Here is a 15019-nt window from a genome sequence, read left to right as displayed (position 1 = left end):
GTTGCAGAGCACAGCCTCCAGACGCGCAGGCTCAGCGGCCATGGCTCACGGGCCCAGCCGCTCTGCGGCATGTGGGATCTTCCCGGACCGGGGCACGAACCCGTGTCCCCTGCATCGGCAGGCGGACTCTCAACCACTGCACCACCAGGGAAGCCCTCTCTTAGGTTTTTAAAAAATGTCTTTTATGATTCTATAAACTTTAAAAAATTTTTAATTTACTTTATTATTTTCTTTTTTGGCTGCGTTGAGTCTTCGTTGCTGCGTGCAAGCTTTCTCTAGTTGCGGCAAGCGGGGGCTACTCTTCATTGCAGTGCATGGGCTTCTTATTGCAGTGGCTTCTCTTGTTAGGGAGCATGGGCTCTAGGCACGCGGGCTTCAGTAGTTGTGGCACACAGGGTCAGTAGTTGTGGCGCACGGGCTTAGTTGCTCCACGGCATGTGGGATCTTCCCAGACCAGGGATCGAACCCATGTCCCCTGCATTGGCAGGCAGATTCTTAACCACTGCACCACCAGGGAAGTCCCTCTATTAACTTTTTGAACATGTGGAATACAGCTTTCATAACTGCTTTCATGTCTTTCTCTGTTAATTCTAACATTTGTGTAAGTTCTGGGTTGATTTTGATTATTTGCTTATTCTCTTCATTATGGGTTGTGTTTTCTTGCCTGTTTGAATGTCTAGTAGTCTTTGATTAGATACCAGACATTATGGTTTTACCTTTTTGCTGGATATTTTTCTGTTCCTATAAATTTTCTGGAGCTTTGTTCTGGGATGCAGTTAAGTTAGTTGGAAATGGTTTGATAATTTTGGGTCTTGTTTTTATGATTTGTTAGTAGGCAGATCTGGAGCAATGCTCAGTCCAGGGCTAGTTCCCACTCCCAAGGTATAGCCTTCTAGAGAATTCTGCCCAGTGCTGGTGAATTAACAAGTTTTTCTAGTCTGACTGCTGCAAAACAACACTATTTTCAATGTATGTGAGCATCAGGCACTATGCCTGGTTCTTTCCCCAGCCTTGGGTAGTTTCTTTCTACACAAGTGCTAGTCAGTATGCTGTTGGGTACTCAGGGGGACCCTCTGCTGACCTCCTGGGTTCTCTCTCTGTGCAGCTCACTCCTCTCTGGTACTTTGTCCTGGGCCTTCCAGCTGCCAGACTCTCAGCTCTGCTTCCTCATCTCAAGCAGCCCACGGGGCTCCCCACCCAGTCCCCCCTCCCTGGATGGGCAGACATAGGGATCACTTTTGTTTATGGTGGCTGAGGGATCACAGTCCTTTGTCATCTCGCTTCCAGAATCATGAAAATCGTTGTTTCATGTATTTTGACTATTTTCTTCACTGTTTCAGGTAGGAGGGTAAATCTGATCCCCATTACTCCATCTTGGTTGAAAGCAGAAGTTAATTTGCATTTTCCTGTCAATGAGACTGACAATAAGATTCTCATATATCTATTGATCCTTTGTGTTTCTTCTTCTGTACATACCCTTGTTCATATTATTTGCTTGTTTTCCTTTTGGATTACTTTCATTTGTTCTTAATGATTTGAAAGGGCACTTTTCAGTGTAAATGGCAAGACCCTTGCTCACACTGGTTTAAAGAAAAGAGGAAATTTTATTGTTTACATAACAAAATACCCCCTGCTCCTTCTCTCTTTCTCTAACAGGAACTGTGGCTGTTGGGGTGACATCCCACCATCACAACATGGGCTACGAAGCAAGGATCAGCTACCTGCAGCCTGTGTGCCAAGTTCCTTTTTTGTAAGTAAAGCTTTTCTGGGGCACATACTCATTTGTTTACATATTGTCTATGGCTGTTTTCATGCCCTAGCAGTAGAGGCAGAGACTAGGATATGAAAAACCTAAAGTATTTACTATCTGGACCTTGGCTGAAAAAGCTCACCTGCCCCTGGTCTAAAGCAAAAGACAAGAAATTCTCCCTCCCAGTTTATTTATTTATTTATTTTAAAAATTTATTTGGCTGCGCCGGGTCTTTGTTGCAGCACGTGGAATCTTAGTTGCCACGTGCGGGATATTTAGTTGCAGCATGAAGATCCTTAGTTGTGGCATGCGGGATCTAGTTCCCTGACCAGGGATCGAACCCGGGCCCCCTGCATTGGGAGTGTGGAGTCTTAACAGCTGGACCACCAGGGAAGTCCCTCTCCCAGTTTAGTATACAACATCCTAAAGGAGTTCACCTATTGGCCTGGCGTGAATCATACGGTGCCCCTGATCCAGGGTGGCTGTGGGTGGGGGGGAGATGGAGAGCTGAGCAGCCGCCTTGGGTGACATGTCCACCCCCTGTGGCGGCCCCTCTAGGATCCCATGAGCAGAGTGGAGCCAGAACAAAGACTTACGGGGAATGGGGTTCAGGAGACAGGGGGTGCCAGCCAGACAAACACCAGACTGTCCAGCAAAGGGACAATGACCTTTGTCTGGTGTCCATGTACAAGGGATTGCTCAGTGAGCTTCTAAAGCAGCCCTCCATCTGGGGGCACAGTGGACTGGGGATGGACTCCCAGCCGGGAAAGAAGGCTCACGAGCTGCTTTGGAGGCAGAGCCAGGCGTGTGCTGCTGTGTGGGCACCTGCCTGCTCTGGAACATCTGTCAGGGTGAGGGGTGCTTCCTGTGGACAGACGTGAGCTGTGTGGACAGATGTGAGTCGCATGGATGGGTCATCTTAGGTCCTGTCCAGTGGTCTCCATGGAAGGGCAGAGGGTCCCCTGCAGGCACCAGATAAACACCCACCCAGAAAAGTGATACTGCTGCCCAGGAGAGAGAATATCAGGGAACTGCTGGGGAGCCTGTAAATGTTCCCAGGAGAGAGGAGCCAGCTTACACTTTGCCAGACCAGAAGTGAGGCCATAGCCCTCCCCAGTGCCTCTCCGTTCCTCCTCTCTGGCAGCCGCCCCAGATAGGTGGAAGCAGGGCCGAGCTAGCTGAGCGGCTTGCAGAAGGAACGAGGGAGACTGCTGAGCACAGCCCCCTTTCCCCAGGCTTCATCCCAGGCCCTAAAGGGCCCAAGGTAAGATTTAAAGTTAAATCAGGTTCAAAGGTTTGATTCTGTAGACCTGGACACACTAATTTCTGAACTGAGACATTGTTTGTGACTTGGTTACTGTATGTTGTACATGTTTCAGGGTCTGAGGCTAAGGCTAGGCTCAGTCTGGCTTGCAGTGTTGCAAAGGCCAGAAACCCACCATACCAGCCTATGTAGGAGGAGTTTATTGTAAAGATACTGTTATGAACTGAATGTTTGTGTCCCCAAAATTAATATGCTGAAATCCTAACCCACAATGTGATGTTTTTAGGAGGTGGAGCCTTTGGGAAATGATTAGGTCATGAGGGTGCAGCACTCATGAATGGATTAGTGACCTATTTATAAGAGGCCAGGGAGCTACCTCTTTCCCCACGTGAGAACACAGAAAGACAGCCCTCTGTAACCAGATTTAGGGCAGTCACCCAGAACCAGACCATGCTGGTCCTGACCTTGGACTTCCAGCCCCCAGAACTGTGAGAAATAAGCTTCTGTTGTTTTTAAGGCACCCAGTCTATGTTACTTCGTTATAGCAGCCCAAAGTGATTAAGACAGACACAGAGGAACCTCATGGATGCCTGAGGACACTGGGATTCCGTGGTCTGGGGAACCCAAGACACTCTATCCATCAGCTGGTCACAGAGCCCCTAGTTTTAGAAATAAAACTCTAATGCACAATACCAGCTACCAATATGTGAGCATGTAAAGCAAGCCAGGCACTATTCAAAGTACTCTCTGGGTATTAACTCATTTAATCCTTCCAGAAACTCACTGAAATACTGGGGTAGGTCCTTTATTATTCTTTTACCTCCGAAGAAATTGAGGCACAGGAAGATTTCTAGTATCCAGACTAATGGGCAAGACTCACAGGTATCCACTTAGGCAAGTGCTAAGAAAAACTACAGGGTGAGCTGGGCCTGATCCAGCCCAGTCAGGTAGGCAAGGCTGCCCTGAAGGGACAATCTTGAAACAGATTGGGGCTGAGCACACAAAGTGAAGGTGGTCAGGGAGGGGCATCCAACGTGAAGGGCTTGGCAAGTGCAAAGGCCCTGAGGCAGGAGGGAGCAGGAATAGTAGAGGAACAGCAGAGGCCAGTGAGACTGGAGTCAGAGACTGAGAAGAGAGTAGGGACAGGGCTAGAGGGCTGAGCAGACCCCTGCTGGGTCTGAGCATGAGAATATACTGTGCAAATGCGGACACGGTGGGAATGAAAGACGTTGTTATATGTACACTGGGACAAGGGCAAAAAATGGGGACTGCCCCAGACAAATTCAGACGTTTGATCACCCTAAAAGCTAAGATGAAGAATTTGGTTTTAACTGTAAACGTGGGCTGCTCGGCCTTTTTTTTTTTTTTTCCTCTTTTAATTGAGGTATCATACACATAAAGTGCATACATATTTAGAGTATGGTTTGATTAATTATGTACAGACCCATATACCAAGATGGGTCTTGTCAAGATACAGAATGTTCCTAGCCTCTCAGTTCATAAACCCCCCAAAGTATCCTCTAGTCTGACCTCTAACACCAAAGGTTGTTTTTGCCTGCTTTTTTTTTTTTTTTTTTTTTTTTTGCGGTACGCGGGCCTCTCACTGCCATGGCCTCTCCCGTTGCAGAGCACAGGCTCCGGACGCGCAGGCTCAGCGGCCATGGCTCACCGGCCCAGCCGCTCCGCGGCATGTGGGATCTTCCTGGACCGGGGCACAAACCCGTGTCCCCTGCATCGGCAGGCGGACTCGCAACCACTGCGCCACCAGGGAAGCCCTTGTCTGCTTTTAAAAAACTACGGTATAATAGATATACAGTGACATGCACTACTCTTAAGTGTACAGCTTGAAGAATGTTCCTTTTATGTACTCCTGCATAACCATCACCCAAGTCAAATTATAGAACATTTCTAGAGGCCCAGAAGGCTCCCTCCTACCCTTTCCAGTCAATACCTCCCACAGAGGTAGACGCTATTGTGATTTTATCTCCATGAGCCAGTTTTGCCCCAGGTTCCTTTAGTGTTCCATCTTCGAATCTCTATGTGTCCCCTATCTGCTCCACCTGGCTGCCCTGCTCCTACTGAAGCTCCCCCCGCCTCCGCCTCCCTTTCCCAGGTTGGGGATCCCTAACCGTGCATCCTGGCTCCCCAGCCCTGGCCCACCCCCATGGCCTCAGTGACCTCCCACGAGTTCTAGGCCGCCCCTCCTCTCCCGACGCCAAGGGTTCGTTTGGGTGGAAGACATTCTCCGTCACCCTCCTTCCACAGGCACACGAATAAACCCGCAATCTTGGTATAAGCAGGGACTCGCTAGGCAAACCCAGCCTGGAGACAAACAGCAGGCCCCTTCCTACCAAACTGCCACCCCAAGGCATCTGTTTGCGGAGAAGGGAAGGTGGGCAGTAGAGTCTGAAGCGGCCACTGCGGGTGCATCACGAATTCACGGGGCGCTGGGTAGACTGCGGGGGCGCCCCTCTCCAGCAGCCCCCACCCTGTATGGGTGGGCCTCAGTCTCCCGCCCGTCAAGTTAGAAGAAGGTCGCCTTTTCCGTAAGGCCGCTCCCAGCCCAGATGAGACCCGGTTTTAAAAGAGACAGCCGAGGCTGCCAGCGCTGCGTCTGCGGGACGGCCCTCGACGCTCACGTCAGCCCACCGGCCACGAAGCCCCGAGGGAGGCCAGGGCCCGTGGGGCTACTCCGAGACCCCGGGTCCCCTTCGGGAGGCAAGACGTGCGCGCGCGGGAGCGCAGGCCTCGCACACAGAGGCCCGGTCCCCGACGCGCTCGCGCACGCCGCCCGGCCGCCCTCTGCGCACGCGCCTGGGCCACAATCTCAGCGGAGCACTGGCTGTTCGCGCGCCCCGCCCCCGCCGGGCGACGCTCCCCTTCGACCCCGCCCGCCCGACCTTCCCAGCATCCCGACCCCCCCCCCTACGGCAAGCGGCAAGGTCCGATCCCGCCGGGAGCCGGGAGCCGGGAGCGCAGGGGCGGGGCGGCGCGCTGAGGTCAGCGCGGCGGCGGCCGGCCACACCGTGGTTGGCTGCGCCCGCGCTGGCCGCGCCCTGGTTGGCTGCGGGCCGCGGGGCTGGGCCGCCGGGTCGGGGCTGGGGTCGGGGCTCGGGCGCCGGCCGGGCTTGCGCAGCGCTCGGCTCCGCGCCGCTGCAGGTCGACGGCGGGCGGCGAGGAGGGTGCGGCCGCGGGCGGGGCCGAGGAGCGCGAGGCGGGGGCGGGCGGCGGCGCCGAGGGGAGGAGACCAGCCCATGGACCCGCGGGGCCCGGCGCCCCAGACGCTGCGCCGCCGGGACCGAGCCCAAGATGTCGGCCTAGGCCGGGGCGAGACGACGCGGACGGGGCGGCGACGAGGGGCTGCGGCTGCCGAGGCTTGCGGCCGCCGGGACGCTGAGGGCTCGCCCTGACGGACTGGCCGAGCGGGCGGCGAGAGGCCGGCGCGTTGGGAGCGGGCCGCGCGGCACCATGTCGGCCAAGGTGCGGCTCAAGAAGCTGGAGCAGCTGCTCCTGGACGGGCCCTGGCGCAACGAGAGCGCCCTGAGCGTGGAGACGCTGCTCGACGTGCTCGTCTGCCTGTACACCGAGTGTAGCCACTCGGCCCTGCGCCGCGACAAGTATGTGGCCGAGTTTCTCGAGTGGGGTAAGTGTGCGCGGGCCTGACCCTCGGCTCTGCGACCCCCGCCCGGTCGCGCCCTCCCCCCACTCCGCCCGCCTCCTCCCTGTCCTCGGGCTTCCGCTCATCCCGCCTCGTCACCGCTCCCAGACCCGCCGCCCCATCCCTGTCCGGCCGCTCCTGGCGCCCTCACCGCTTCGCGGCTCTCCATCCCGCCCTGCCCTCCTCTTTGGCCTTCGCACATCCGCGTTCGGCCGACCCGCCCCCTCATCCTGCCCCTCGGAGCCACATCCTCCCTTCCCACCCCCACCCCCGCGCCCGGCCATCGCCCCGGCCGCTTCCTAGATCCACCCTCCGAGTCTGGATATCGTTTCCTGCAGCACTCCCTGGGATATCCGCCCCTCGCCCTTGGGGTCCGGAGTCCGCGTCGAGTTGCTCCCCCCGCTCGCCCTGCTGGCTTGTAGGGGCAGCGGCGTGTGCTTTTTGCGTCTGCCCCCCGCACCCCCGTGCGTCTCCTGGGAGCCCCTCCTAGGTGACAGCCTGTCTGCATCCCTTGGTGTCCGGGGCCTGAACATCCCTTTGACTGTACCACCTCTAAGGGAATTTTAAGGTTAAAAGCCTTGTTTTGAACACGCCATGAGAGAGCAAATTGATTTTTTTCATTGTAGTTTTGCCAGACCCTTGTAATATTTGGGGGGCAGCTGGAACTGTTACTATATGGAAGTCACTTAAGAACTTTCTTCGTCTGATCTTTGCGTGCCTTAATCATCGGTTAACTAAGCTATTAGGACAAAAATTTGATGAAGCTACTTAATGGTTAGAATCTCAAGAACGGCTACACGTGTAAAGTGAAATCTTCTTACATTCTCTCTCTAACTTGGACATTTTGTCAAGACCCTCAGCCTCATATAAAAATACTGAGAAGGAAGATGCAATGTTTCTGTTCAGGGTTCGGGCCAGATCTGTGAAAATCTTATCCTTGGGTCGTGTGCGTCATTGGACTAGCACTGTGCAGTTTGACCCAGTAATTTCTAACCTTTGGGGCTGATAAAGCTGATGTTGACATGAAGAAACAAACGAATGTATTCCATAGTGAGGCCACCTACTCTGCCAAAATGGTAATTAGAATTTGGAATTTTGTTTACAAAATAAAACTTAAGTTGCGATATTCTTTAGAGAGCTTCTGTTTTTCACTCTTTAGTGGAATTTTGATGTCTTGTGAGAGCAGCAGTAGAAGGAGGCCCACAGCCCCAGGACAGCCTGTTATGCTTTATTTTGGTGGGGTCCACCTTTCCTGATTATATACGATATCAGTCAAATAAGAGCACTATTCATTTTCTGGGGTCATTTATCAGTGACATGATTTCCAACTGAATGATGTAACCGACTTCACGGTTGCTTTGAAAGTGAAGTCTTTGGTGCCTGTTACATCCCAGCCTTCGGAGTATCCTCTTTGCTCTTCTTGCTGAGCGTTTCATCTTGAAATCCAGTTTCAAGATCAGGTTCAACTCAGTGCTTGGTATGTGAGTAAGTGTGTGACTGAAAAGAGAAGGCAGAGGGAAGGTTGAGTTAGCAGGTAAGGTGCGGTCCCGCTAGCCTCCGGCCTGGGGACCTGCAGTGCCTTGGAGGGGCTTATCCTGAAGGCTGGGTGCCCTGTGGAGCAGTGGTCCTTCCTTGTGCAGCCCCCTCACCACCAGACGGTACCTGCCACTCTGTGAACTGGTGGGCTTCACTGGAGGAAGCTCTTCTCTGCATGTGCGGAGGTCTTATGAGATTTGGGTTTTCCAAGTCTAAGTAGAAGCTGTGTGCTGTAATATAGAAATATTTTGAAAATCGTGTGCTGGCTCTTTGGAAATTATGATCACAAATAAATTACATTATTCTAAAGAACTCAGTCTGCACAGAACTTTAAATTACAGAGAAGAATGGATTCTAAGGTGGCATGTTCATGGAATAGTAATATATTTTAGAAGCAGTATTTCATCTCATGTGTGTTAACATACGCACTGATGTAACTCCACAGTGTGTATTACTAGTTAGGATGTGTGTGCAGTCATTATTTAGTGTTACTTGGAATGCCCAGTCATTGTGTTTGGAAAGCAAAGGATGGTCTTTCAAGTGGAATTGTTTGCGGAGCATTATTAGGTGCCCTGACTTCCAAGTGGAATTACTTTTGCTCTGCTCGAGAAACACATACATAGGCTGTCAACCTGCGGATTGTTGAGTTTTTGGATTTACACTCTGCCTGGCGTTTGAGACCTCTCCTGTTGAGTCCTCTCATGCAGAGGGGCCAACCTTGCTAGGTGTCTGTTAACAGTTATGTAGAATTCTTGAAACCTAATGAAGAAAAATAGCCGATTCAGCCCAGATTTGAGACTTACTGGGGAGTCTTTGTGGAAATTTGGAAAGTATAAGTATTAAAGATTTTAAGTTTTAAAAGAAGATTTTCTTATTTCCACAGTGGTTGCTTGGGACAAGACTCATCCTAGGCTTCACTGTAGATTTTGCCTTTAATTTTCCCTGATTGTGTTTATAGTTTGACTAGTTTTCTCTGTGAAATCCAGGACCTTAATTAAAAGTTGGGGGCTTCCCTGGTGGCGCAGTGGTTGAGAGTCCGCCTGCCGATGCAGGGGACACGGGTTCGTGCCCCGGTTCGGGAAGATCCCACATGCCGTGGAGCCACTGGGCCCGTGAGCCATGGCCGCTGAGCCTGGCGTCCGGAGCCTGTGCTCCGCAAGGGGAGAGGCCACGACAGTGAGAGGCCCACATACAGCCAAAAAAAAAAAAAAAAAAAAAAAAAGTTGGAAATACCCTGCTTTGCATGTATATTTCTTTAAGCTATTTTTTAAATGCAAATTTGATACCGTTTGACGCAGAGCATATGAAACACTTTGAAGTTTCTACAAGTAAACAGCAACAAATATGGACAACTAACTGAGGTGAAATTGTTGTCTTTCATCTTCGTTTTATAAAAATACTTTTACGGGCTTCCCTGGTGGTGCAGTGGTTGAGAGTCCGCCTGCCGATGCAGGGGACACGGGTTCGTGCCCCGGTCCGGGAAGGTCCCACATGTCGCGGAGCGGCTGGGCCCGTGAGCCATGGCCGCTGAGCCTGCGCGTCCGGAGCCTGTGCTTCGCAACGGGAGAGGCCACAGCAGTGAGAGGCCCGCGTACTGCAAAAAAAAAAAAAGAAAAAAAAAACCTTTTACATGTCTTAAATTTTTTTTTTCATGACTTAAAAGTAATGACTGGTATTATATTTGGACAGAGCTGATGTTTGAAGTCCCAGCCCATTGGCATTGGGTGGACCACAGTGGCCCTCTGCTGACCCCCATGTGGCCTGCAGACCAGGTGGGAGGCGTGGAGCTTGCTGCTGGCGGCAGACGTGAGCGTGGGTTTCCAGATTCCCAGTCCAGGGCATCTTCTCTCATCGTGCCACCATGCTTCCTCTGTAAGGGCTAGAATTAATCTTTGTAGCCCTCTGTTTAATTTCCTCATTGGTGATTTTTCTTACTATGAAGGAAGTGGCACCTTCTCAGAGCTCTCCTTCATCTGTGTGAATTCCTGCAGCTCTTGGCCTGGGGGTGCCCAGCCCTAGGTGTGAGTGGGATGTGACTCTGCCAGATTTAATACGTTCAGGCTTAGCGGATGGTGCCAAACATCTCAAGATACATTTTAATCTAATGGTTTCTCCAGATAGAATTATTGCATAACATAGGAACACATTTTTAAAGTAACATATAAGAAACATCTTTTGAATAATAAGATCTAAGTTGTAGGGGAATACTGGGATTGGGTAATAAAATTTAGGTTAACATAATTTGGATTTGTAAATAGGTATTTGACTACATGGTATTGACCACATGGCAAGTGATGGAACAGCTGAAACCATTAAACATTAACCGGCCAGCCTTACTTTTTCTCTCTTAAAACCTCCTCCACTGACAGTTGGGCTTTGAGGTAAACAGCGGTGTCTGTGTTAAATGTAGACTTGCAATAAGTAAAACTGGAGTTGGAGTGAGTTGTTCTCACTTCAAGATACCACTGTGTGAGCTACCTGAAAAAGCCTATGCTGTGTGGTGAATTGCTCTTCAATTGCAAATGCGTGTAAGGTAAAAACTCAGAATGCGCCAGCGGCAGTGTTGACAGGAACGCCCCTTGCCTTTGCCCTGCCTCTTGTTGCAGCACCTGACGCCCTTGGAAATCTTGTCCTGTCTGTGCTGACGTCTGTGATGCTGGATAAACATGCAAGCAAACAGGACTGTTAATTTCAAACTATATTAAGTACAGCAAAGCTATTGAATGCTTTTCTTGGTAAAGAGGCAAAATATATTTTTTGAGACTAATAAAGTAAAAGGGTCATGATAGAAGAGACCACATATAGATTTTTTACCCTTTTTTTAAAAATCATAAATGGTAAAATGGGGCTTCCCTGGTGACGCAGTGGTTAAGAATCTGCCTGCCAATGCAAAGGATACAGGTTGAGCCCTGGCCTGGGAAGATCCCACATGCCACGGAGGAATGTGGTAATTTTTGAAGGCTTTATTTAGACTTAAAATGTACCAAGGAACAATTAAACAATTAGTATCTATTTTATCTTATTTTTTAATTTTATTCGTTTAAAATAAAACAGATACTATCTATGAGATGAAGGTCATACTTTATAGTATGATTTTAAATAAAATGTGTTTCATATTAGATTTTTGCCAGTAGGTAACTGGCAGCAAAATTGTTTTCAGATTAAAACTTTGCAAAAAGGATCAATTATATAATAGGAGACTTGAAAAAAATTTTTTAAAATATTTAATTTAATTTATTTATTCTGGCTGTGCTGGGTCCTAGTTGCGGCACGCGGGATCTAGTTCCCAGACCAGGGATCGAACCTGGGCCCCCTGCATTGGGAGCATGGAGTCGTACCTGCTGGACCACCAGGGAATTCCCCTATAATAGGAGGTTTTGGATTTTTGTTGTCTTTAGAAAGAATTAGAAATTTGAAGAGAAATTTGAATTGAATTATATAATTTCTGTTCTTGTATTGGAGCTTCTTTGGAGACGTAAGGAACTTACTCTTCAGGGGGGAGTCCTAACATTTACTGGCATGATGATGATTCCTCTAGCCTCCAAAATCACAGACTCATGGGTTTGAAACGGTTAGGAGTTTGAGAGATCCCATGATCTGCCCTCCACCCCCATCTCCCCTCTCCTTTGGGTAAACCGGGCTCTGGACATTTTCCCTAATCATTTCTGAGCAAGTAGCCCTCTCACCAGGGTTTCTCTCCTTCACGGACCCGTGGTCAGCCCTGGGCCTCCTTGCCGGCACCTGCTTTGAAATATCTTAGTTTTATTTTAACCTTTCTTTCCCCCCCACCATTCCCATTATCACTGGCCTAGCTGAAGCTCTCAAGCCTTCAGACCTAAATTAAGTCCTTTCTTGCTTGAAGATTTAAATATCTCTGCCAGATGAATCTTCAACACTGCTTTTCATTTCATCACTCCCCCTTTCAAAACTTCTACAATGACTTTGTATTCTGTTGCCTTAAAAAAAATCAGGTCTGAAATCCATGGTCCAACGCTGGAATTTAACATTGACCTAAGGGACTTCCCTGGTGGTGCAGTGGTTAAGAATCCACCTGCCAATGCAGGGGATGAGGGTTCGAGCCCTGGTCCGGGAAGATCCCACATGCCATGGAGCAACTAAGCCAGGGCGCCACAACTACTGAGCCTGTGCTCTAGATCCAACGAGCCACAACTACTGAGCCCGTGTGCCACAACTGCTGAAGCCCGTGCGCCTAGAGCCCATGTTCTGCAACAAGAGAAGCCACTGCAATGAGAAGCCCATGCACCGCAACAAAGAGTAGCCCCGAAGAGGTTGCTTATAGAAGTTAGACCCAGAGTGGGCTGGCTGGTAGAGGGACTGCTGTTTTGCATTATATTGAATAACTCTGTAGAACTACTTGACTTTTAAAACTGAGTAAATGCATTACCTTAATAAAAGTAAAATTGTATTTAATGAGAATCACCCCCACAGGATATGGTCAGAGGTGCCGTTAATCTCAACCTCTAAAACTAGGATTAGTTGTATCTTTTTAGGCTTATTTGTTTTACTTATTTATTCATTCACTCATTTATTTATTTTTGGCTGCGTTGGGTCTTCGTTGCTGCGCGCGGGCTTTCTCTAGTTGTGGCGAGTGGGGGCTACTGTGCGTTGCGGTGCGCGGGCTTCTCATTGCTGTGGCTTCTCTTGTTGCGGAGCACGGGCTCTAGGTGCACGGACTTTAGTAGTTGCAGCACGCAGGGCCAGTAGCTGCGGCATGCGGGCCCTAGAGCACGTGGGCTTCAATAGTTGTGGCACGTGGGCTCAGTAGTTGTGGCGCGCGGGCTTAGTTGCTCTGCGGCATGTGGCATCTTCCCGGACCAGGGCTCGAACCCATGTCCCCTGCATTGGCAGGTGGATTCTTAACCACTGCGCCACCAGGGAAGTCCCTAAGCAACCTCTTTTAACCCTTCTGTTTCTCCTTATCATCAACGGTCTTATGATCCCATTGAACTGCCGGTAATAGAGAACCAAACAACAGTGACTTGAAATCAAGGTTGAATTCTCTGTCATGTGACACTGTTGGTAGTCCAGGGCTAGGAAGACAGTCTCATTCCAAGAAGTCTTCAGGGACCTGGGCCCTTTCCTGCTAAGTCCACTGTGTGGTCTGATGGGGGCCCTCCTGTCTACACTCCAGGAGGAGGGTGAAGGTGTTATGTGGATGGGGAGCATTCTTGGATGCTGATGGTTATCTGTTTAGCAGTTCCTGCCTCAAATTTCATGCAGCTAAATAGCATGCTTATACTGCCAATTTCTGATTTGCCATTTTATATAGTATCTGTTAACTTCCTACTGTGGAAGAGAAGGCTATGGAGCTTTACATGTCTTCTTTCCTGCACTGCCCGAAACACACACACCCTTCCTTTCTCTCTGCTTTTCCAAATCTGGCTATATAATAATTTTTGTTTAAACTGATACTCAGTGTTTGTTGTTATCATTGGGTAAACATTTTAACAGCTGAGCCACATAGGATACAGTTAACTCATAGTCTCCTAAGACAAGGAATTATTTTTGTGTCAATTTAATGACTTATTTTTTCTCTCATTTAGCGTGGATGCCAATGTATAGTCATGAATTTAGTCCAGGCTTCTAAATAGTACTCCCCAGTACAGTCACCTCGAGTAATCTCTCACTTTTCATCCCTTGTAGAGCCTTTCATTTTCCTGTTCCATTCTAGGCTGTTTCTTCTCTAGGCCTGCTACTTAGCAGTCATCCTGGGATTTCTCTTCATTCCTTATGGGAATTCTTTTTGTGCCTCTCCTGTGTTGAACGGGAATTCCTGGATCCTGTGTCTTATATTTTGGTGGCTTCCTGAGAAAGAGTTCATCAGAGAGAAATTTTTTTGAGACCTAGCCTGTCTGAAAATGTCTTTCCTTATCTCACACTTAAAGGACCGTTTACCTGGGTATTGAATTCTAGGTTACAGTTCATTTTTCCTCAGAAGTTTGGAAGCTTCACTCAGATGTCTACCTGCTGTTGTTGCAAAGGGGAAGCCTGAGACCATTGTGATTGCCACGCTGAGACCGTTGTGATTGCCACGCCTTTGTGAGACTTCTTCCATCTCTGGGAGCTTTGAAGTTCTTTATTTATCCCTAGTGTTCCTTGGCGGGTCTTTTTGGTGGGGACACTTGGGTCCTTCAGCTCTCCAAAACTTTTCTGTATTATATCTTTATGATCTCTGCTTTCTTCATTCTTGCCTTTTTGGTTGCCTGTTATTCATATTTTGGACCTTCTGGAATTTTCTGCTGGTTTCCTTTCTCCTACTTTTTTCCATTCATTGATCTTTTGTCCTTATTTTTCTGGGAGAGGTCCTCAACTTTGTCTTCTAGTCTTTACATTGAGTTTTTATTTCTGCCATCATGTCTTTCATTTCTAAGTGTTTTTGTCCTTAGTATTTCTTTTTTTTCTAAAGTAACATCTTGGTTTTGTTTCATGAAGGCAATCATTTAAAATTTTCTTTCTCTTTTTTTGTGTTGATTTATGTGCATACATTTACGTTATAGAGACATTTTCTTTTGTTTCTTGTGCTATCTCTGTTTCTTCCGCGTCCTTTTCATCCTGTTTCCTACTTTGGTCTTTGTCTTTGATGTCAGAGGCTCTTCTTCAAATGTCTGGTGATTACTGGCTGTCTTCCGTAATTACGCCTGGACTGACCGGAACTCTCTGTGCGCACAAACTTCAAACGTTGAGTCTCGCCATTAGAAGTCAGATGGGGACGTGGCTCACTTGGGGGGGCGCTGCCAGGGCTGTTAAAGTAGCTCCTCCTCTGGGCTGTCAGTTGCCCAGAGTGGGGTGT

The 15019-nt window shown here is 49.1% G+C and overlaps 1 protein-coding gene across 3 annotated transcripts in view; it reads left to right on the top strand.

The window, feature by feature from the left end:
* The first annotated feature begins 6254 nt into the window (after nt 1–6254).
* CDC42BPB (CDC42 binding protein kinase beta) overlaps nt 6255–15019 on the top strand; it is a 113375-nt gene continuing 104610 nt past the window's right edge. The window contains exon 1 of one of the 3 annotated variants that reach the window (XR_014015359.1): nt 6255–6657. Coding sequence is in view for 2 of the 3 variants with exons in the window: in XM_081228190.1 (XP_081084316.1) it covers nt 6483–6657 (175 nt within the window). In the remaining variant the exon portion in view is untranslated. The remainder of the gene's footprint in view (nt 6658–15019) is intronic. The other 2 variants (XM_081228190.1, XM_081228191.1) reach the window with 2 other exon arrangements.

Source organism: Mesoplodon bidens, assembly GCF_964165515.1.
Source record: "Mesoplodon bidens genome assembly, chromosome: 3".
Classification (NCBI taxonomy): Eukaryota; Metazoa; Chordata; class Mammalia; order Artiodactyla; family Ziphiidae; genus Mesoplodon; species Mesoplodon bidens.
This window is presented reverse-complemented; position numbering and strand designations above follow the sequence as displayed.